Raw genomic sequence first — 24,769 nt, 5'->3', positions numbered from 1 at the left:
CCATGAACACTTCAATTACTGATGCCTGAGGGCTCTGCGACAACTTTTCCGCATGGACCTGTTTATTCTTTGCAGTTGTTCCTACGTTGTGTTGTGTTAATGGAACATGAAACAGTTTTAATGAAAAAATATTTTATTGAAAAGTTAACGTCACTGTAATAAAATATTTGTTGTATCAAACTATACTTTTTAATATGACTCTTGAAGATCACTTAAAAACTTTAAGATCACTTAGAAATTGTTTTGTAACTTTACAAGTTTATATGTGAAAAATTTTACACTCAAGATCACTTACACTTCAAGATCACTTTTTAGATGCAAAATTAAATAAGTTACAGAATGTGAGAGCATTTACACGATAAGATCACTTGAAAACCCTGAGATCACTTGTATGTTGTAAAGTTACAAAACTTACAAAACAATTTCAATTTGAAAAACACTACTATAGCTACATCAAGAACAAGAACAAAAGCAGCAAAGAAAGGCTGCAACCATGTCTCATCCACATCTCAGTGAATGTTCACTTCCTCATGGGGGTGTCATTTGATTGGCTGGGCTGTGTGCCCTTATTGCAGCAGCTACCTCAACCAGGCCCTCCCTGACGGCCTGTGCCGTCGATTGCACTCCCTCGGACATTCCCTCCCTAAGTTCCCGTGTCATTACTGATATTTCTCCCGTCGGGACCATCAACTCTTCACCCACTGCACTGACGCCACCGATGAGTGATCGGGTAAGCTCATAGGTTGTGGCATTGGGTATGGAGACCAGAGTCGTATCTGTTGCACTCTGCATCTCAGGAGAGCGTGTCTCCAATCTCCTTCTCCTCTGCCTGGGTCTGCCTCGTGGCACCACTACACTGGGAGGCGCGGGCACGGACGGTGGGACGCTCGGTGTTGCAAGCGGCACCACAACACAGAGGCGCAGGCTGGGACTGTGGGACGCTCTGTGTTGCAGACGGCAGTACTAGAGGGAGAGGCTCGGGCTGGAACGGTAGGACGCTCGGTTTTCCAGACGACAGCACTCGAGTGCGAGCCGTGGGCTGGGATGTTGGACGAATGGGTGTAAACTGCTCCATGATAGCAGCAGCAGCACTGGGACCCGTAGCGTTGGAATCCAAACCATATTGGGTGGAACCAGAACCTATGCGAGAGGGAGGCACAGGTTCGGACGGTAGTGCACTGACTGTAGAATGCTGCATTATACCAGCAGCACCACTGGGACCCGCAACATCAGAAGCGAAAGCATGGAAGGTGGAACCAAGACCTATGCTAGGGGTTGAAACTCTGATGCCCCTTGATGGGGGCTCATAAACATTAATTTGGAAGCTCTCCCCTGCAGACATTTCAGTCATCGCTGCCATCATCCAGTCTGGTTCGTCCGCAGCTGGTTGTACTGGTTCTTGTTCTGTACCCTCAGGATCCTCAGGGTTGGCAGCCGCAGCATCGTCATCATCATCATCATCATCATGTTCTGCAAAATACATCAGAACAGTCAAATGTTTAACAGCAAGGGAGGGGGCCGGATGGGTGGCATGAGTACTCTCTCACATAGCAGGTTAGGCAGCAGGTTGATTTAAAGGGCCACGATGCATTTTCAGGACTTACCCTCTTGTGTGTGGGCCCAGCTTGTGCTGTACTGATTGCTTTTCTCCATGTACGACTCATCATATCAGCTACCCTTTGTTCCAAGGGTGTCAGTGGATGCAGATTGGGCATGCCTCCTCCTGTCCGAGTTGCCTCCCTTTTGTTGTGGGCAAATTTCTTCTGCAAAGAGTAAAATATAACTTTTTACAGTGTGTCAGTCTACAAGGTGGGACATACAGATAGCCAGGTTACAATTACGATTAAATTAAAAATGGGAAATATTACTTACACTAACTACTTGACCAAGGTCGTGCCATTTCTTTTTACACTGGCTTCCAGATCTCATGGTATGCACCACGGCTCAGTAATCTTCTGCAACTTGGTTCCAGCGTTTCTTCTTTTCTTTTGGTGGCACTTTTATGCGACCTCTGTTGCTGGTATCTAGCTCCTGCCATCGCTGCTCAATTACGTTGACTAATATCTCTACTTCCTCATGCAAGAAATTCTTTGTTCTTGGTGGACGTTGATCCATTGCAAAGTTGAATTGGCACTCTTATTTCTCAAAACACACAGTCCTTAATTTGCATGCACCAATGCAGCACCAATGCAAGTTTAGCAGTGAAAAGCTGAACTCACTGATTTCAGCAGGTGATTTATTCAACAGTGCTGCTAAAAGCACTCCTTCACGCAAAAGTATCACAAAAATTAAATTACAAGCCTTTCCAGGGGTCCAAGAGACAAATCTTCACTTTTTCTCCAGTCCCTTTAAAAATGGCCGAGTGCCAATGTTTGTTTGACACTGCGCGTGCGTGCATGCTCACAACGCGCACGCGCAGAGTTGCCGGCACGACGTTGGCTCATTTAAATTAGACCCTCCCCCCCCACTGCTGACAGAATCGGCACGAGTGTTTGGCTCCGCCCCCCGCTGTGAAGAGCGCGCCGCACCAAGCAGAGATCGAGCTCCGAGGAGCTGGAGAATGTCGCAGTTTTTTTTCATGCGCACTTTTAGGCGCGAAGAACAGTCGTGCAGTTCGGGGCTGCGCCGTTATCGGCGCAGCTGGAAACCTGGGGCCCTAGTCTTGGTTTTGTAAATTTGGCTACGAAGCTGAAGCAAATACAGTATGCTACTTTAAGTTGAAAGATGTGGAACATGGTGCAGCTTTTTTCATGTAGTTTAAGAAAATGTACTCTGGAATTGATGCAACTACTTTGTAATTAAACAGAGTCCTAGAAGTTAGACTGCTGCATTTGTTTTTTTTACAATTTTCTAATATTTGAGATTGAACTTGAAATGTCCAAGATCTGTGTGTGTTGACTTGTGCTGCTCACCATGCCCCCTCATGTGATCCTGGTTCTTAACTGTGCACTTAGTAAGATCTCAAGCCCCCCCACCCCCTGCTTGTTTAATTGTCCAATGGAAAATAGTGAATATATTCCTGGAGAGGGGATAGGTGAGGTTTATGGGGGTGGGGTTCCCTAAGTCTTGGCTTGGTCAACCTGCACCTAAGTTATCTGGGTAAGTAGAATGTGTCCCTTGGGGGAAGAGAATGTGTGCTCAATACTGGAAAAACAAAATCCATAGATTTCTCTAAGAATTTCCGATTCAACTTAAATGTGTTAATGGATTTCCATGTGTGTCAGACATTGAGCTGACCAAAGATACCTATAAAATACCCCATTTCACGCTTGAAGGTTTGATTAATTGATATTTGTAACATTTTAATCTAAGTACCACTTAATTTGTATCATTTCAATTTCAATAGTTCTAAAATGTTATCCCTTTTAAAGCATCTTAAACATCTGCAGTGGCGGTAGATACAGAAAGCAAGAACATTGTCTGCATATATCACTGAGGAATAGACAGAAGATCCCTTTTATAAAGTAACAAAATATTGCAGTCTGAGCTTTCTTTTTAATAAGAATGCAATTTGTGCGAGAAATGTTCAATTCCAACTTCCCAATGGCTGTGACTAAATAGACTATGTGGATGATGGGGCTAGAATGGTTACAGCACAGAAGGCGGCTATTCGGCCTGTTGGGCCCGTGCTGGCTCTCAGCCAGTCCCACTCCCCCGCCCTTTCCCTGTAGTCCTGCAAATTATTTTCCTTCAGATACTTGCCCAACTTCCTTTTTGAAAGATAAGATTGAGTTTGCCTTTCAGGCAGTGCATTCCCGATCTTAACCACTCACTGTGTAAAAACGTTTTTCATACATCATCTTTGGTTCTTTTGCCAATCACCTTAAATCTGTGTCCTCTGTTTCTCAACACTTCTGCCAATGGGAACAGTTTCTCTCTATCTATTCTGTCCAGACCCCTCATGATTTTGAACACCTCCATCAAATCTCTTCTCAGTCTTCTCTACTCTATTAACGTAACTGAAGTCCTTCATTCCTAGAATTATTCTTGTAAATCTTTTCTGCATCTTTAAAGCCTTCACATTCTTCCTAAAGTGTGGTGCCAAAAATTGGACACCGTACTCCAGTTGGGTCTGAGCCAGAGTTCTTTACGGGTTCATCATCATTTCCACACTTTTGAACTCAATACCTCCTATTTATGAAGCACAGGAACCCATATGCCTTTTTAATTGCTTTCTCAACCTGCCCTGCCACCTTCAACGACTTGTGCGCACATACCCCCAGGATTGTGCCATTTGCTGTATATGTCCTCTCCTCCTGGTCCAATCCATGCATTGTCTTGTGTTAGCTGATCTGGGCCAGTCACAGTGATGGGAATGTAATTGACCTGGCTAAGTATGTTGGGCTCGAGGGCTAGTGGAGGAGGAGGAGGAGGGTGATGGGACTTCCACTTATGATTGTTGTCCACTGTGCCTGTTTAGAAAAATGTGCTTGCGAGTACTGCGTTGGATGCAACCGTGCCTGGTGCCATCCACCAGCAATTATTATCTCGCTGCCTTCAGGAGAGATGGGAAGTTGATTGTGCAGGGAGAGTGTTCAAGCAAGTTGTCCACCTCAGATGGCGCTCAAACAAAGGACATGATAACTACCAGAACTTGTCACTCACTCACTCACCTGTACTAATTGTACCCAGTCATCTTGTCCATTAAAAATGGGTATTCTCCAAGAACTAAAAAGCTCATCACTTCAATATAATAGCTAAGGACATTATCAAACTGCCACGGTCTCAGTGGTAGATGGATAACGTTCTGTGTAATTCTCATTGTGATGATTTTACAGCTTTGAAACAGAGCTATCTAACTCCTGTATATTCCTTTTCAGATGGTAGTCACTGATGTTTATAATCATCGGTTCCACAAAACCTACCGACAAGATGAAGCTTTGAATCACATTATGGACAGGGATGATATTTTTGTGTAAGTATAAAAGCCATCGGTTTCCACTCGCAGCTTCCCATTTTAATGGTGACAAATAGTTGTAGCTCAGGATAGTCTAGATCTTTGCACGCTGATGTTTGCTTTGTGGGAAATGCTTTAACGATTCCCGAGTCACGCAAAAATGTTCACTGGCTTGTAATTAGTAAAAACTTAATATTTTAAAATTGCTTTGTGAAGAATATTTACCAAACCCATTGGTAGGTTACCCTTGTGATTTAGTGGGTAACCAATGTGATATTGAGGCCTAGCAACCAGGAAACTCTCAATTCCATCAAAAGTCGGTGTTGAGTTAGCTATCTCAGCAGGGAGCAAAATAATCATAGGGTTGATGCTCCTGATTGCTATTCAGTGCCCTTACTTGAATAGTGTCATTTGTACTTTTTTGGAGTGCAGTCACTGTTGTAATGTGGGAAACGCAGCAGCCAATTTGTGCACAGCAAGCTCCCACAAACAGCAATGTGATAATGGCCAGATAAACTGTTTATGTTGATTTGAGGGATAAATATTGGCCAGGACACCGGGGATAACGCCCCTGCTCTTCTTCGAAATAGTGCCATGGAATCTTTTACGTCCACCTGAGAACAGACAATGCAGCACTCCCTCAGTTCCACACTGGAGTGTCAGCCTGGATTAATGTGATCAAGTCTCTGGAATGGGACTTGAACCCACAACCTTCTGACTCGGAGGCGAGGGTGCTACCCACTGAGCCATAGCTGACACTTTTAAGAATCCATAGCAGTTGACTTTGCAGGTACGCATCGCTCCAGTGTTATTCTTCCCTTCTGATTTTAAGGCATCCTTCAAACTACAAGAGAATAGGCAATCTGCTCCCACAGTTGGTTAGCAAGTTTGAGAGCAGCCTGGAGATAACTCCGCGCTGTAGTACCTCAACTTAGTATTGAATTGGGGGAGCTCAAACCTTAGTCGTACCAGTCAATTGTACTACATAATGGTGCTCTATTACTGTTCACATCTTTTTGTTCTTGATTTCTATGTGAAGTTTATTTTCTTGCAGCTGCTGACCTATTCCCTGTATTTTACAGTTATGAAGCCCCTGGTATTGGAGAGGAAGACTCTGAACTTTCAAAATGCATCAATCTACCGATTTACTTTCGTGAGAAAAGGGTGCGATCCTCAAGTACACCTGCGGGCACTATTCTATTTGGTCAGCCTTTATTAGTCTCTGTTCCCAAGGATAATGTTACTGTGGAGAACCTGTATGAACTAGTCCTTGCACGAATTTCGTAAGTTTACTCATCTTTTATTGAGGGCAGTGGGAGGGGGAGTAATCATTCAAGTGCTGTGTTTTTGCTCAGTATTTTTGCACACTTATTTGAACAAAAGTGTCTTATTTTTGCTGTGGTAATTTGTGGTTCCAATGTTGCAGGCCCATTATAGTTGACGGCCTCCTTTAAAATAACTGGCCGTTGTTGCATCTTTTTTTTTCCACACTTGCATAAATGTCAGATATCTTAACTGTTTCTGATTCTTTTATGAATGTTTAAGTTTCCAGTTCCTGATGAGCGGTATAGTGTTTATCCTGTTTGTCGTGGTAAGCTGCAGTTCCAAATCCTTTTAGAATGTTCTGGGTTGTATAGGCATTTTAAGTATTCAACTGCAAATGAAATGGTCAACAGTGCTTGTGGAATAACCGATGTGGAACAAATTTTTTTGTATGTGGACGATGCTGTTATTGCCCTGACAATTGCATGGCTTGCGAGCCCAGCCAGTCAACCGGTGGGGTTATATATAGACCAGATCAGGTAGTGGTGGCAGGTTCCCTTCTCTGAAGCGTACTACTTGGCTTTTTATAACAACCCGTTTTTCTGATGCTAGCCCACAAACTACCAGTGTTACTGAATTCAGTTTCACAACTTGCCATGAATGCATCGCCTCTGCATTGCAGGTTCAGTACTTATAACCACTGCAACACTGTAAGCAAATATCTGACTCATTCCACAAATGGGGACCTGATTAGTCATGAGCAAGACCACTGGTTCTCCGATTTCATGGACAATTGAATGAAATTGCAGAGTGCTAGCCCTAGACAATGGCAAAATCCCATAAACTCATGCATTAAGAACAGAATTTGACTCATTCAGACACTATAAATCAAGGTTCCGTTTACATTTGTGGGAATAATGTTACATTTACTGTTCTTGAAAATAAAATTCCGGGAGACTGTTTCGCACTAGGATATTTTAATAGTCTCACAGTATAATGTAAGGTCCATCCAGTTTCTGTACAGACCTGAATGGCCTGCTCTCTTGGAATGTCTAAGTAGGCATTGAGTATTTTAAATTTGCCATCTAGCCTCCAAATATTGCTGTTGGGAATAAATTACTTCATAGGAGTAGGTATATAGATAGTTGATCAAATACTTCAAGGATCGAAATGATTTGTGCGCTCTTGGGACCACTTTTGGAAAGTATCTGTCCAGCTTTGAATAATGGAGAAGTGAGTGTAGATAGGTGATTAGTATGCTTGACTACTTTGAAAGTAAAAGAAATGTGTATGTCAACATGTCTTGGACTCGCTACATATGTGATTAGTCACTTTGAATTGCAGTTGCTGTTGTGCAGGCCTATACAGAAACTATTTGTGTACAGCAAGATCCCATACACTGCAATGAGATGAATGACTAGTTAATCTGTTTTTGGTTGTATTGGTTGAGGAAGGACTGTTGACCAGAGCAATGGGAGAGCTCCTTAGTCCTCTTCTATTGAGATTTGGAATATCTACTTAAACTACTGGAGCTGGTAGACAGGGTCTTGGCTTAACATCTGGTCCAAAGGATGGCACCTGCAACATAGGTGAAGCCTCAAGTCCCGGAGTGGGATTTGAGTACACATGGTAGAGAAGGGGGGCATTTGATGACCAAAAGGACTTATTTATTCCGTACTTTATCCTTGACCTTGAGAGTGGAGCCTGTGACAGTCGGTCAAGTGTGTCTCCCCTCACCCAATCTATTCACAGACCCAAGTTTTAAATTACTTACATTCAGAAACCAGGCATCTCTGACCCTATAATGCATTCTCAGCACTTTCCTTCTCAGGACATTTGAGGTCGAGTGTCTTCTGTTTCCTTTGTCCAGGGTAGCTTGGATTGCAGGATAAGTGAAAGGCGAACGTGACGTTTGTGTACTATGTCCACTTGAACTGTGGGGGAAAAACATCCATCCAGTTTTGTTCTTCCAAACTTAGTGTCTGGAGATAGCATTTTCATATGTAAATCCCTTATTCGAAACTGCCACCTAGTTCTAGATTCCCCCACGAGGGGAAACATCCTCTCTGCATCTACTCTGATAAGCCCCCTCAGATCACACCTCGTTCTTCTAAACTCCAATGAGTTTAGGCGGGAAGACCTGTGCGGGAAGTGCATCTGCCTGCAACACCCGACAGACCTCATTGCTGCATTGGAGCTGCGGGTGGATTTACTCTGGAGCATCCTTGATGCTGAGGATGTTGTGAATAGCACGTTTAGCGAGTTGGTCTTACCGCAGGTAAAGGGTACACAGCCAGATAGGGAATGGGTGATCAACAGGAAGAGGTAAAGGTGGAACAGCTTGGGACGATGAATTAAGATTGGCCAGTGTGATTCTACTGGGCCCACTCCTATAACTTAGTGACCTAGGTACAGAGTAGCGCTGTCACTATCACGACAGACTGGGTGCTGACGACTTTTCTAATTACCGCAGTACAGCCATCCACTCATCTCATCCATTTTTTAAATTACAAATGAATCTTATGGTCCAAATTACAAAATGTTTTGGTGGATATTTTTTCAACAAAAAAATCAATCCCCTATCTCCTCGACCAAAAAAATTTAATTACTAACAAGGAGGGTATTGTGGGTCAGTCAACTCAACAGGCACTCAGCACTGCTTTTGGTTTGGCATCTGGAAATAAGAACATAAGAAATAGGAGCAGGAACAGGAGTAGGCCATTTGGCCCCTTGAGCCTGCTCCGCTATTCAATAAGATCATGGCTGCTCTGATCTTTGCCTTAACTCCACTTCCCTTCCTGCTCCCCATAATGCTGGACTCCCTTATCATTCAAAAGTCTGTCTATCTCCACCTTAAATATATTCAATGACCCAGCCTCCACAGCTCCCTGGGGTAGAGAATTCCAAAGATTGACGAGACAAGAAATTCCTCCTCATTTCCATGTTAAATAGGCGACCCCTTATTCGAAACTGCCACCTAGTTCTAGATTTCCCCACGAGGGGAAACATCCTCTCTGCATCTACTCTGATAAGCCCCCTCAGATCACACCTCGTTCTTCTAAACTCCAATGAGTTTAGGCGGGAAGACCTGTGCGGGAAGTGCATCTGCCTGCAACACCCGACAGACCTCATTGCTGCATTGGAGCTGCGGGTGGATTTACTCTGGAGCATCCTTGATGCTGAGGATGTTGTGAATAGCACGTTTAGCGAGTTGGTCTTACCGCAGGTAAAGGGTACACAGCCAGATAGGGAATGGGTGATCAACAGGAAGAGGTAGGAAGGTAGTGCAGGAGTCCCCTGCGGTCATCCCCCTGCAGAACAGGTACGTCACTTTGGGTACTGTTGAGGGGGATGACTTATCAGGGGAGGGCACCAGCAGCCAAGTTCAAGGCACCGTGGGTAGCTCTGCTGCACAGGAGGGCAGGAAAAAGAGTGGGAGAGCTATAGTGATAGGGGATTCGATTATAAGGGGAATAGATAGGCGTTTCTGTGGCCGCAACTGAGACTCCAGGATGGTATGTTGCCTCCCAGGTGCAAAGGTCAAGGATGTCTCTGAGCGGGTGCAGGACATTCTGAAAAGGGAGGGTGAACAACCAGTTGTCGTGGTGCATATAGGTGCCAACGATATAAGTAAACGGGATGAGGTCCTACGAGACGAATTTAGGGAGCTAGGAGCTAAATTTAAAAATAGGACCTCAAAAGTAGTAATCTCAAGATTGCTACCAGTGCCACGTGCTAGTCAGAGTAGGAATCGCAGGATAGCTCAGATGAGGCTTGAGGAGTGGTGCACAAGGGAGGGATTCAAAGCCCTGGGACATTGGAACCGGTTCTGGGTGAGGTGGGACCAGTACAAACCAGACGGTCTGCACCTGGGCAGGACCGGAACCAATGTCCTAGGGGGAGTGTTTGCTAGTGCTGTTGCGGGGGGAGTTAAACTAATATGGGAACCTATGCAGAGAGACAGAGGGAAATAAAATGGAGGCAGAAGCAAAAGATAGAAAGGAGAATATTAAAAGTGGAGGGCAGAGAAACCCAAGGCAAAAAATAAAAAGGGCCACTTTACAGCAAAATTCTAAAGGGGCAAAGTGTGTTAAAAAGACAAGCTTGAAGGCTCTGTGCCTCAATGCAAGGCTATTGGGAATAAGGTGGACAAATCAACTGCGCAGATAGCAGTTAACGGATATGATGTAATTGGCATCACAGAGACATGGCTCCAGAGTGACCAAGGCTGGGAACTCAACATCCAGGTGTATTCAACACTTAGGAAGGATAGACAGAAAAGAAAAGGAGGCGGGGTGGCGTTGCTGGTTAAAGAGGAAATTAATGCAATAGTAAGGAGGGACATTAGCTTGGATGATGTGGAATCGGTATGGGTGGAGCTGCGGAATACCAAAGGGCAGAAAACACTAGTGGGAGTTGTGTACAGACCACTAAATAGTAGTAGTGAGGTTGGGGAAGGCATCAAACAAGAAATAAGGGATGTGTGCAATAAAGGTACAGCAGTTATCATGGGTGGCTTTAATCTACATATTGACTGGGCTAACCAAACTGGTAGCAATGCAGTGGAGGAGGATTTCCTGGAGTGTGTTGGGGATGGTTTTTCAGACCAATATGTTGAGGAACCAACTAGAGAGCTGGCCATCCTAGACTGGGTGATGTGTAATGAGAAGGGACTAATTATCAATCTTGTTGTGCGCGGCCCCTTGGGGAAGAGTGACCATAATATGGTAGAATTCTTTATTGAGGTGGAGAGTGACGCAGTTAATTCAGAAACTAGGGTCCTGAACTTAAGGCAAGGTATGAGGTGTGAATTGGCTAGAATAGTCTGGCAAATGATGCTTAAAGGGTTGACGGTGGATAGGCAATGGCAAACATTTAAGGATCACATGGATGAACTTCAACAATTGTACATCCCTGTCTGGAGTAAAAGTAAAACTGGGAAGGTGACTCAACCGTGGCTAACAAGGGAAATTAAGGATAGTATTAAATCCAAGGAAGAGGCATATAAATTGGCCAGAAAAAGCAGCAAACCTGAGGAATGGAAGAAATTTAGAATTCAGCAGAGGAGGACTAAGGGTTTAATTAAGAGGGGGAAAATAGAGTATGAGAGGAAGCTTGCCGGGAACATAAAAACTGACTGCAAAAGCTTCTATAGATATGTGAAGAGAAAAAGATTAGTAAAGACAAACGTAGGTCCCTTGCAGTCGGATTCAGGTGAATTTCTAATGGGGAACAAAGAAATGGCAGACCAATTGAACAAATACTTTGGTTCTGTCTTCATGAAGGAAGACACACACAACCTTCCGGGAAATACTAGGGGACCGAGGGTCTAGTGAGAAGGAGGAACTGAAGGATATCCTTATTAGGCGGGAAATTGCGGGGATTGAAGGCCGATAAATCCCCAGGGCCTGATAGTCTGCATCCCAGAGTACTTAAGGAAGTGGCCCAAGAAATAGTGGATGCAATGGTGATCATTTTCCAACAGTCTATTGACTCTGGATCAGTTCCTATGGACTGGAGGGTAGCTAATGTAACACCTCTTTTTAAAAAAGGAGGGAGAGAAAAAACGGGTAATTATAGACCGGTTAGCCTGACATCAGTAGTGGAGAAAATGTTGGAATCAATCATTAAGGATGAAATAGCGCATTTGGAAAGCAGTGACAGGATCGGTCCTAGTCAGCATGGATTTATGAAAGGGAAATCATGCTTGACGAATCTTCTGGAATTTTTTGAGGATGTAACTAGCAGAGTGGACAAGGGAGAACCAGTGGATGTGGTGTATTTGGACTTTCAAAAGGCTTTTGACAAGATCCCACACAAGAGATTGGTGTGCAAAATCAAAGCGCATGGTATTGGGGGTAATATACTGATGTGGATAGAGAACTGGTTGGTAGACAGGAAGCAGAGAGTCTGGATAAATGGGTCCTTTTCAGAATGGCAGGCTGCATTGTGGAGTGCCGCAGGGTTCAGTGCTGGGACCCCAGCTCTTTACAATATACATTAATGATTTAGATGAAGGAATTGAGTGTAATATCTCCAAGTTTGCAGATGACACTAAACTGGGTGGCGGTGTGAGCTGTGAGGAGGAAGCTAAGAGGCTGCAGGGTGACTTGGACAGGTTAGGTGAGTGGGCAACTGCATGGCAGATGCAGTATAATGTAGATAAATGTGAGGTTATCCACTTTAGGGGTAAAAACACGAATGCAGAATATTATCTGAATGGCGGCAGAAGGGGAGGTAGAACGAGACCTAGGTGTCATGGTACATCAGTCATTGAAAGTTGGCATGCAGGTACAGCAGGTGGTGAAGAAGGCAAATGGTATGTTGGCCTTCATAGCTAGGGTATTTGAGTATAGGAGCAGGGAGATCTTACTGCAGTTGTACAGGGCCTTAGTGAGGCCTCACCTGGAATATTGTGTTCAATTTTGGTCTCCTAATCTGAGGAAGGACGTACTTGCTATTGAGGGAGTGCAGCGGAGGTTCACCAGACTGATTCCAGGGATGGCTGGACTGACCTATGAGAAGAGACTGGAAAAACTGGGCCTTTATACACAGGAGTTTAGAAGGATGAGAGGGGATCTCATAGAAACGTATAAAATTCTCACGGGACTGGACAGGTTAGATGCGGGAAGTCCAGAACCAGGGGACACAGTCTTAGGATAAGGGGTAGGCCATTTAGGACTGAGATGAGGAGAAACTTCTTCGCTCAGAGGGTTGTTAACCTGTGGAATTCCCTGCTGCAGAGAGAGTTGATGTCAGTTCATTGGATATATTCAAAAGGGAGTTAGATATGGCCCTTACAGATAAAGGGATCAAGGAGTATGGAGAGAAAGCAGGAAAGGGGTACTGAGTGAATGATCAGCCATGATATTGAATGCTGGTGCAGACTCGAATGGCCTACTCTGCAACTATTTTCTATGTTTCTGGGCTCAACCTTTCTTCATAAAACAACCCCTTCATCTCTGGAATCAACCTCTCGAATCTTCTCTGAACTGCTTCCAATGCAAGTATATTCCCCCCCCCTTTAATGGGACCAAAACTATATGCAGTACTCCAGGTGTGGTCTCACCAATACCCTGTACAGTTGTAGCAGGACTTCCCTACTTTTATATTCCATCCCCCTTGCAACAAATGCCAACATTCCATTTGCCTTCCTAATTACTTGCTGTACCTGCATGCTAACTTTGAGCTTCATGTACAAGGACCCCTAGATCCTTCTGTACCTCAGTATTTTGTAATCTCTCCCCATTTAAATAATTTGCTTTTTTATTTTTCCTGCCAAAGTGGATAACCTCACATTTTGCCACATTATACTCCATCTATCAAATTTTTGCCCACTCACTTAGCCTATCTATATCCCTTTGCAGATTCTTTGTGTACTCCTCGCAACTTGATTTCCCACCTATCTTTGTATCGTCAGCAAATTTGATGAGGGTGACCGGGCTTTATTTTTGCTCTTGTTTGGTATTAATAATGCACTAAACCAGTCAAGACTGGCAAACTGCGATCTGGATGTGAATATCAGCAGAGACCAAATTTTGGCTTGCCTGGTCCATGCTGTTACTTTTAAATTGTTGTTAACTGTGACAAATGTACGAGACCCTGGCACTTTTATTGAGAGCTGTAAATATGGAGGTAGCTTTAGTTTAATAAATCAAAACACTGCTTCCACATGGGTGCATCTGTAATTTGCAGTCGAATTAAGTCCGATTGTCCAGAAGGCAGGTTTCTGAAAATTGAGACTTTAGATTTTTAACTTTTATACCTTTATATTAATTTCAGCAAAAATAGTGCTGCTGATCATTTTAAATGGGATTCCAATTAAGACATGTTTTATTTCACACTGTAAACTTAAAACTGGTCAAATGAAAATACATCAGTTCTATTTTTTTCATTTCAGTCGTTATGTGAAACAGATGCGCAAGGAGATGTGTGAAAATAATAGTCGCGGAAGCCAGAGCATAGACAATGGCCTGTCTAGTGAGCCAAACGGTATTAATGATGAAGGTATTGTTGCACTATTCTATATTAATCTAGATAGATTTTATAACGAACAGGATATATAACTTTGAGCTGGCACAGTGAAATGTCTTCCTGTGATGAAAATCATATCCATTGACCAGGAGGGAGTAAGAACTGCTGCATAAGTAGTTTAGTTTCATTGATCCTTCCTGGCATTCTTCCCAGCTCTGATGAAATTAGATACTCTTATGAGGCAGTGTACGGTATGGTGCAGTGCATTATTCTGTCAGCGCACTGACATTGGTAAAACCTTCATTCTAAACATTAAATGAATTCAACTTTGTAAAAAATGTTTGGCTGATCTATTTTGTGAGAAATCTTACTCGGCAATATGGATGATATGAAGGAAACTTTAATTATAAGGAGTGAAATGGGAGTTCCCAATAGAGAAGAGAAAGCTAAGAGCAGATGTAATGAAGATTTTTTAAATTCTGAAGTGTTTTGAGGGGGAGACTTGCCTCCTTTGGCTTGGGAGTCATCAACGGGTCATGAATTAAAAATGATCAGTGAGCAGATGGGTTTGGAGAAATGTCTTTGCTCCGAGGAACATGTAATGCTTTGCCGCAAGGAGTCGTTGAAAGAAAGGAAACCTGCCGGCACTTATAAGTTGTATTGTACTCTCCTTGCTTTTGCTACTGGTCGAGCTGGGATTACAGTTTTGTTTAAGATCGAGCCTTACCAGTAATTTAAATTTAAAAAGAACATGCATTTATATAGCGCCTTTCACAACCTCGGAACGTCCCAAAGTGCTTTACAGCCAATGAAGTACTTTTGAAGTGTAGAGGCAGAGACATTGCACATTGAAAGGAAAACTGGCTAAATATTTGAAGCAGTGGAAGATGCAAGGCTATGAGTAGAGAGTGGCAAAGTTTTGACGAAGGGTCATCGACCCGAAACGTTAACTCTGCTTTCTCTCCACAGATGCTGCCTGACCCGCTGAGATTTCCAGCATTTTCTGTTTTTAATTCCAGATTCCAGCATCCGCAGTATTTTGCTTTTGTAGTCGAGAGGGGGCAGTGGGATTAGTGTTGGATTGGTCGAACAAAGCGTTGGTACAGACATGATGGGTCAAATAGGTGCCTCCTGTGCTGTAAACTTCTATGGTTCACACATTTTTTATACAGACTATTGGCATTTCGTATGTTTGAACTGAAGTTGAATTCATATTTATGTATTTGTAGCAATCTCTCACTCTACAAAGTTTACTGCAAAACTTAGTTTTGGTTCTTGCTCAATATGTTGCAATTCACTGTCTGGTTGATATAAAACAGATTCCATTATATTTAAAAAAAGGCTAGTCGTTCTCGTGGAGAGTGCTAATGATTTACACTTTAAAACAAAGCAATCTATTTAGAGGACAAATACTTTTGTTCAGTAAGGTGGTACAATAATGCCTTGAAAGTTCATGTTAACATCTGGGTTTTGTGAATCTGTTTCTTTTAAGACTTCTAATTACTTCAGCCTGCTAATTCTTGTGCTTTGCGTTCTTTAGGTGAGGAGGAGATGGATCTTCAAAATGTAATGGCGGACAATGAGGAAACTAGCTCTGAACCTGAAAACAGCCAGTCTGACAGTTCGGCAGCTGATGAGATTGATAAGATGGAGAATGGGCCCACCAAGCACAACACCAAAGAAAATACACCAAACTGTAGAAAGAAACTATTCAACTTCAATATGGTGAATGCCTATGGCACCTCTGATTTCAACTCTATTACAGAAGATGGGACATTTCTCAAGTTAAACTGTAAGTCACACAAAGTTTAAGCCTAAAAATATGAAGGTCATGGGGAGGGGGTGGGGGGAGGGGGGGATGGAAATTGCTCAAGCCTCGTCCTGCCACAGAACATGTACAATTACGCCTATCAGGAACTCCTCCTACATAAGAACATAAGAATTAGGAACAGGAGTAGGCCATCTAGCCCCTCGAGCCTGCTCCGCCATTCGACAAGATCATGGCTGATCTGGCCATGGACTCAGCTCCACTTGCCCACCCGCTCCCCGTAACCCTTAATTCCCTTATTGGTTAAAAATCTATCTAGCTGTGATTTGAATACATTCAATGAGCTAGCCTCAACTGCTTCCTTGGGCAGAGAATTCCACAGATTCACAACCCTCTGGGAGAAGAAATTCCTTCTCAACTCGGTTTTAAATTGGCTCCCCCGTATTTTGAGGCTGTGCCCCCTAGTTCTAGTTTCCCCGACCAGTGGAAACAACCTCCCTGCCTCTATCTTGTCTATCCCTTTCATTATTTTAAATGTTTCTATACGATCACCCCTCATCCTTCTGAACTCCAACGATAAAGACCCAGTAGTCTACTCAATCTATCATCATAAGGTAACCCCCTCATCTCCGGAATCAGCCTAGTGAATCGTCTCTGTACCCACTTCAAAGCCAGTATATCCTTCCTTAAGTAAGGTGACCAAAACTGCACGCAGTACTCCAGGTGCGACCTCACCAATACCCTATACAGTTGCAGCAGGACCTCCCTGCTTTTGTACTCCATCCCTCTCGCAATGAAGGCCAACATTCCATTCGCCTTCCTGATTACCTGCTGCACCTGCAAACTAACTTTTTGGGATTCATGCACAAGGACCAAAAAGAGTTTCATTCACAAGGACCCCCAGGTCCCTCTGCACCGCAGCATGTTGTGATTTCTCCCCATTCAAATAATATTCCCTTTTACTGTTTTTTTTTTTCCAAGGTGGATGACACCTCACTTTCCGACATTGTATTCCATCTACCAAACCTTAGCCCATTCGCTTAACCGATCTAAATCTCTTTGCAGCCTCTCTGTGTCCTCTACACAACCCGCTTTCCCACTAATCTTTGTGTCATCTGCAAATTTTGTTACACTACACTCTGTCCCCTCTTCCAGGTAACATCTATGTATATTGTAAACAGTTGTGGTCCCAGCACCGATCCCTGTGGCACACCACTAACCACCGATTTCCAACCTGAAAAGGACCCATTTATCCCAACTCTCTGCTTTCTGTTAGCCCGCCAATTCTCTCTCCATGCTAATACATTTCCTCTGACTCCGCGTACCTTTATCTTCTGCAGTAACCTTTTGTGTGGCACCTTATCGAATGCCTTTTGGAAATCTAAATACACCACATCCATCGGTACACCTCAATCCACCATGCTCGTTATATCCTCAAAGAATTCCAGTAAGTTAGTTAAACATGATTTCCCCTTCATGAATCCATGTTGCGTCTGCTTGATTGCACTATTCCTATCTAGATGTCCCGCTATTTGTTCCTTAATGATAGCTTCAAGCATTTTCCCCACTACAGATGTTAAATTAACCGGCCTATAGTTACCTGCCTTTTGTCTGCCCCCTTTTTTAAACAGAGGCGTTACATTAGCTGCTTTCCAATCCGCTGGTACCTCTCCAGAGTCCAGAGAATTTTGGTAGATTATAACGAATGCATCTGCTATAACTTCTGCCATCTCTTTTAATACCCTGGGATGCATTTCATCAGCACCAGGGGACTTGTCTACCTTGTGATCCATTAGCCTGTCCAGCACTACCCCCCTAGTGATGGTGGTTGTCTCAAGGTCCTCCCTTCCCACATTCCTGTGACCAGCAATTTTTGGCATGGTTTTGTGTCTTCCACTGTGAAGACCGAAGCAAAATAATTGTTTAAGGTCTCGGCCATTTCCACATTTCCCATTATTAAATCCCCCTTCTCATCTTCTAAGGGACCAACATTTACTTTAGTCACTCTTTTCCGTTTTATATATCTGTAAAAGCTTTTACTATCTGTTTTTATGTTTTGCGCAAGTTTACTTTCGTAATCTATCTTTCCTTTTTTATTAATTTCCTGAGGGAGACACTCGAGTTTAATTAAGACAAAATGTTGTAAAATATTTTATATGCATTACTTTACCAAGTAGTTGCTGAAAATCCAAGTAAATTAGATCCAATGGATAGATCTTGTTCAATAATCTAGTTCCTACTAGCTATCCACTAGATTTATGCAGTATAGCCTGTTGCATCTAAAATGTATCCACCATAGTATTGCACTATAGAATATTTATTTTCGTAAATGAAGTCATGCCATGAAACTTGCTTGCCAAGCTAATCTGATGATGCATGTCTTTGATGAAAGGAGAATTACTGCATTTTACAATTTAGCAAATTCTAAAGTTTGCTATTTTCTCCTTCCACCACCTCCCGTTCCATGCAACAAAAAAAATCATTGACGTAAATTTGGCGAGGAAATTAGAGTCGCTAAAACTTTCAAATTGGTGTACTTTCCTTACGGGGAAATTTGGTACAGGTACAACGTCCGGAATGCTTGACCGCATCAGTGCCAGGTTATGAGAGGCGAGGTCTGAAATCTGGCAATTGAGGATTCCAGATTTCAGACATGCCTTTCTTGTCTGAAATCAGGAATCCTCGACCGAATCCGTGTCGGATTTTACGTTTTGCCTCAAATATCCAGTTTCTGGACAATAATTCTGGATGACTCCATCAGCTGTGTGCAAAATGTCTGGTTTCAGAGTTCCGGATTCGGGAAGTTGCTACTGTATATTTAAAATGACTTGTCTCCAGTTTTTGTGCAGATAATCTTTCCTCACCTATTTTATAAACCTATAGCTCACTTTGCCTGTATCCTTCGTTACGTTAAAATTTGGTGCTCATTTAGGACTGCAACTTATGATTGTAATCTGCCACTCATTTGCTAGGCACGTCAATTCTTACATTTTCATATGTAACCATAGCACTAAGCTAATCAAAACTGACTTGAACCTTAAATTTATTTTACTCTTGGTGTGACTCATACAGATATATTTTGTTCTTCTCCAGCACATTCCACAGTTGCTATAGACTGGGATCCTGAAATCAAAAAGATGTACTATGATGATCAAGAAGCTGAGGTACATAGATTTTCTTTGAAATGTTTTAACTGCCGTTGCAACAAATTGCATTTAATCTAGTTTTCTGTGAGGAGGAGAGGAGGTGAACAGCATTGGGTGGGGAATCCAAGGCTGAAAGCACAGGAAATAATAGTTTTTTTTTTAAAAAGACTTTTGAAGGAGCAGTGAGAGATGGCCAACCAGTAGTTTTGATAAAGAATTAGAGGATAGTGGCACAGTGACTGAAATAAGTGGAGCACTCCAACATACGAGGTGAATATCAACACTTGTATTAATTAGCACAACATTAGTAAAATGCTCCTCCTCTGTTTTATTTTCAGAACATTGCAAATCTAAAAGTTTGATGGAAATACCTGTGGGATAAAATTATTTCTTGGTACTTAAAACTTTACTTTCCAAACATCTCGAACAATATTGTGGTTTCGCTAAATTGAGCAATGTCACTGAATTTGTGTTTATAATGACCTTTATTATTCAGGCCAAGAGATTCATTTTCAAATAAGAACATAAGAAATAGGAGCAGGAGTAGGCCATTTGACCCCTCGAGCCTGCTCTGCCATTTAATAAGATCATGGCTGATCTGATCATAGACTCAGCTCCACTTCCCTGCCCGCTCCCCATAACCCTTTATTCCCTTATCGCTCAAAAATCTGTCTCTGCCTTAAATAGATTCAATGACCCAGCCACCACAGCTCTCTAAGGCAGAGAATTCCAGAGATTTACAACCCTCAGAAGAAATTCCTCCTCATCCCAGTTTTGAATGGGCGGCCCCTTATTCTGAGACTATGCCCCTAGTTTTAGTTTCCCCAGTGGAAATATCCTCTCTTCATCCACCTTGTCGAGCCCCCTTATTATCTTATGGCCCGATAAGATCACCTCTCATTCTTCTGAACTCCAATGAGTATACGACCAACCTACTCAATCTATCTTAATAAGTCAACCCCCTCATCTCTGCAATCAACCGAGTGAACCTTCTCTGAACAGCCTTCAATGCAAGTATATCCTTAAATACGGAGACAAAAACTGTACGCAGTACTCTAGCTGTGGCCTCACCAATACCCTGTACAGTTGTAGCAGGACATCTCTGCTTTTATACTCTATCCTCCTTGCAATAAAGACCAACATTCCATTTGCCTTCCTGATTACTTGCTGTACCTGCATACTAACTTTTTGTGTTTCATGCTCAAGGACCCCCAGGTCCCTCTTCTTGCAGCACTTTGCAATTTTTCTCCATTTAAATAATAATTTGCTTTTCTATTTTTTCTGCCAAAGTGGATAATCTCACATTTTCCCACATTGTACTCCATCTGCCAAATTTTTGCCCCCTCACTTACCCTGTCTATATTTTGGTAGATTACAACCAATACATCCACTATCTTTACAGCCACTATTTTAGGACCCTAGGATGTAAGCCATCAGGTTAAGGGGACTTGTCACCTTTAGTCCCATTATTTTACTGGGTACTGCTTTCGTTATAATGATTGTATTTAAGTTCCTCCCTCCCTATAGCCCCTTGATTATCCACTATTTGGATGTTTTTAGTGACGACTGATACAAAATATTTGTTCAAAATCGCTGCCATATCACTGTTCCCCATTATTAATTCCCCAGTCTCATCCTCTCGGGGACAAACATTTACATTAGCCACTCTTCTTTTATGTATCTGTAGAAACTCTTACTATCTGTTTTTATATTTTGTGCTAGTTTACTTTCATGTGTCTTCCCCCTCATTATTTTTTTCGTTCTTTGCTGGCTTTTAAGTTTCCCAATCCTCTGGCCTCCCACTAGTCTTGGCCACATTGTATGCCCTTGTTTTCAATTTGATACCATCCCTTATTTCCTTATTTAGCCACAAATGGTTATCCCTTCTCTTACAGTCTTTCCTTCTCATTGAGATATATTTGTGTTGAGAATTATGAAATATATCCTTAAATGTCTGCCACTGCTCATCAACCATCCCACACTTTAATATATTTTCCCAGTCCACTTTAGCCAACTCTGCTTTCATACCTTTGTAGTCTCCTTCATTTAAGCTTAGGACATTGGTTTGAGATCCAACTTTCTCACTCTCCAACTGAATTTGAAATTCAATCATGTTATGATCACCCATTCCTAGAGGATCCTTTACTAGGAGATCGTTTATTACACAGTACCAGATCTAAGATGGCCTGCTCCCTGGTTGGTTCCACAACGTACTGTCCAAGGAAACTATCCCAGATATACTCTATGACCTCCTCAAGGCTGTCCTGGCCAATTTGCTTTGTCCAATCAATATGTAGGTTAAAATCACCCATAATTATTGCCATTCCTTTTTTACAAGCCTCCATTATTTCTTCATTTATACTCTGTCCAACAGTGTAGCTACTGTTAAGAGGCTGATAGACTACACCCACCAGTGACTTTTCCCCCTTATTAGTCCTTGTCTCCACCCAAACTGATTCAACATCTTGCTCTTCTGAGCCAATATTGTTTCTCACTAACGCACTGATCACATCCTTTATTAACAAAGCTACCCCATCTCTTTTTTCTTTCTGTCTGTTCTTCCGATTTGTCAAATACCTCTAAATATTTAGTTCCCAGTCTTGGTCACCTTGCAACCACGTCTCTGTACTGGCTATCAGATCATACCCATTTGTATCTATTTGTGCCGCCAACTCATATTTTGTTACGAATGCTGCGTGCATTCAGATAAAGAGCTTTTAAATTTGTTTTTTTACCATTTTTTTTTCTGCTTTGACCCCACTTTCTGATTCACTCTTGGGGTCATACATTCTGTCCCTTCTTGTCATGCTCTGATTTTCATTTCCCCCAGTGCTACACTACTCTATTGCCTTCTCTTTATTCTTTGACTTTTAAAATTTTCGCTCACCTGAACCTAACCTCCCACTAATTAGTTTAAAGCCCGCTCTACAGCCCTAGTTATTCGATTCGCCAGGACCCTAGTCCCAGCACGATCTAAGTGGAGCTCGTCCGCACGGAACAGATCCCTCTTACCCCAGTACCGGTGCCAGTATCCCACGAACCAAAACCCATTTCTCCCACACCAGTCTTTGAGCCACAGGCATATGGGCATCCAGGCTCACTGTTTAAAGAACTGTTTCAACTATGCTATTCTAGTAAGCCGGATCACCAATGATCAAAATGAATCAATGAAATGGTGCTTGTAATCACAGCCATGTTTGCATTTGAAAAGAAACAACTTCTATGACTTGACATTGCCATTGCCATTTTATCTTGATCCATGGTAAAAACACAGGAGTTTTTGTTACTAATTCACATTCTCTCAAATTCTGAATATATATAAACCAAAACTGTGTGGTCCACCTATTGGGCAATTATCCAACAAGTCACTAATAAATAGTCGACTTGAACATTGAAAAAATATTTCTGGTGCAATTATCAAAATCAAAGAAGTTGTATCACTTGCAAATTAATATCTAGTCAACCTTAAAGCATCAAAGACAGTTGTGGTGCTCTATGGGCTTCAGTGCAAAAAATTTAATGATTAAGAGAAAGAAAGAAATTCTCTCTTCGCCTGCTTAACTTAATTTGCAGATTTTTACAGGGAAAGAGAAATGTTTTGAGTCTGTGGAGGTCTATATCCCTCATCAGCTGTCATCCATTAGCTACTCAAAGAACTGATTGGTAGCCTTTCCATTCCTGATGCTGATGAGTGGCAGAAATTGATTCTCTGATTCTGTACTATTAGTAGCCTTTAAATGACAACTTGTATCCGTAATCTAAAATAAATAAGGAGGATATGGGTATGAACTACATATGATTAGCAGGCAACCACATGCAGCAATATATATTGAGAGTTGTGAAATATTTCTTGATATTGTCACACTTTATAGGTATAGAAAATAATGACAAATGTGCCTTCATATAGCATCTTTCACATCCTGAGGTGTCCCAAAGTGCTTTACAGCCAATTAATTTCTGTTGAAGTGCTGTTTTGTGGGCAAATTTGGCAGCCGAGCTGCACACAGCCAGGTCTGTTTTTAAGGCTTACAATCCCAGTTTTGGATTTGTCTTCTCTTATAGCTTCGACAGTCGTGGTGACCTGCACTATGGGCCTCAGCTCTTCATTGTGGTTTTTTAATTTGAAAAAAATGAGTTGCTTAGTGAAGGTCAGGCACATCTTACAATGAAGGATTGTACGGTTGAGGGTTACTGGTTGAATTGCTCTTGGTGCTTGCAAGACTCCCTCCTCCCCAAACTGGCAGTGATCAGGTTAACAATCTACAGCTATTGGCTATAAAATGGATCCTGTGAGGTCGTTGGGGAAACTTCAAAATAAGTGCAAATAATAGTTGGATTCGGTGGCTGTTAACTATTCACGATTTGCTTTCATAATTTAATACGGTGATCTCATTTCTTTGTAATATTGTTCACGTTCACCTAGAAAATTTGGACTGAAGAATTTTATAAAATATGTTGTGAAATTAGAATAATTTACCACTTCTTGTTATATCCAGGCATACGAAAAGCATGAAAGTATGTCGCAGCCTCAGAAGAAGAGAAGCTCTGTGGCATTGAGAGAGTGTATAGATTTGTTTACAACAATGGAAACCTTGGGAGAGCATGATCTTTGGTTAGTATGCACTTCAGCTGATTTTTTTTTTTCCCCTCTTTTTTAAAAAAAAAAAATCTTACCACCATCCCTTCTAGTCTTTCCCCAGTGTTTTTGTACTTGAGTGCTGTGACATTTCAGCTACTGGGGTATGGTGGTTCAAATCTGAGTTCAAGTGCAGCTTGTAATCAGTTGAGGGGCAAGCTTTGTAGCTTAGCACAAAGGCATTCAAATAATTGCAGCAGAGACTTCACTCAACCATCTAATGGAACCATCATTGGTCTACTAGACCATCATAATTGGATAGCATTTTTATGTCGAGCTGTTGTGTGGATGCAAGTTTACTGTATACTGAAAGCTGCAACACATTTATGCTATCTTAGATAAGGTTTACTGTTGTCATGTCTTTCACATTAAATTATTATAATTGCATTATGTAACTTGTTAAAAATCATTTAGACAAGAGCTTTTATGAATCTTTTGTCATCTTCATTTCTCTGCTCATCAAGGTGAAGGATGTTGGTGCTAAGGATGGTATACTTCTCATCTCTGGCAGTTAGTATCCCACATCAGGTATAGCACAGCCAGAGGATCAGGAAAGCTTATTCTATTCTGACCCACTCAGCCCCAATCTCTGAAGAGCAACGCCTACCTCATCAGTGTGACATTTTTATTTTGTTCAATTTCCCTTAACCGGTCACCACCCAGTGCCTCGCTTGAGTGAGATTGCCAATTGGTGCCAAATTAGGAACTTGCTCAAAACTGCTGAAACTCCTTCATATAGGAAGGACCCTTACAACCAATAGACAAAAAAGACCTAGCCCATCTGTCTGGGCTAAATTTGACTCTTAGTCCCAAAGATGAAAAGCCAGTTTGCCGATTAGTTTTCTCTGTTTTAAATTTTAACTTATATCTATTTTCTGGGTCTTTATATCTTTTTCAAGTTTCTTTATTTAAAGCAGAAACAACAATCATAGTACAAATTAAAACTTTCAAATGTAATGCTTTCGGCAGCCTTCCATGAATTCTGCACTATCACAACTAACTTAGAAATATAGAGAATGCACTGTAAATGCAGAGCATTGTAAAACATAGCTGTCCATAGAATGCAATTTGAAGTAGAGAATTCC

The 24,769-nt window shown here is 42.1% G+C and overlaps 1 protein-coding gene across 2 annotated transcripts in view; it reads left to right on the top strand.

Moving 5' to 3' along the window:
• Positions 1-24,769, top strand: part of usp4 (ubiquitin specific peptidase 4 (proto-oncogene)) — a 115,905-nt gene that overhangs the window by 75,530 nt on the left and 15,606 nt on the right. For both annotated transcript variants that reach the window (XM_070895578.1, XM_070895576.1), the window contains 6 exons: positions 4,821-4,915; positions 5,980-6,180; positions 14,061-14,167; positions 15,675-15,926; positions 18,996-19,066; positions 23,545-23,660. In XM_070895578.1, the coding sequence (XP_070751679.1) occupies positions 4,821-4,915; positions 5,980-6,180; positions 14,061-14,167; positions 15,675-15,926; positions 18,996-19,066; positions 23,545-23,660 (842 nt within the window). The remainder of the gene's footprint in view (positions 1-4,820; positions 4,916-5,979; positions 6,181-14,060; positions 14,168-15,674; positions 15,927-18,995; positions 19,067-23,544; positions 23,661-24,769) is intronic.

This window comes from Pristiophorus japonicus, chromosome 12 (genome assembly GCF_044704955.1).
Source record: "Pristiophorus japonicus isolate sPriJap1 chromosome 12, sPriJap1.hap1, whole genome shotgun sequence".
Classification (NCBI taxonomy): domain Eukaryota; kingdom Metazoa; phylum Chordata; class Chondrichthyes; family Pristiophoridae; genus Pristiophorus; species Pristiophorus japonicus.
The sequence above is the reverse complement of the archived record's forward strand: the minus strand, read 5'-3'. Positions and strand labels throughout refer to the sequence as shown.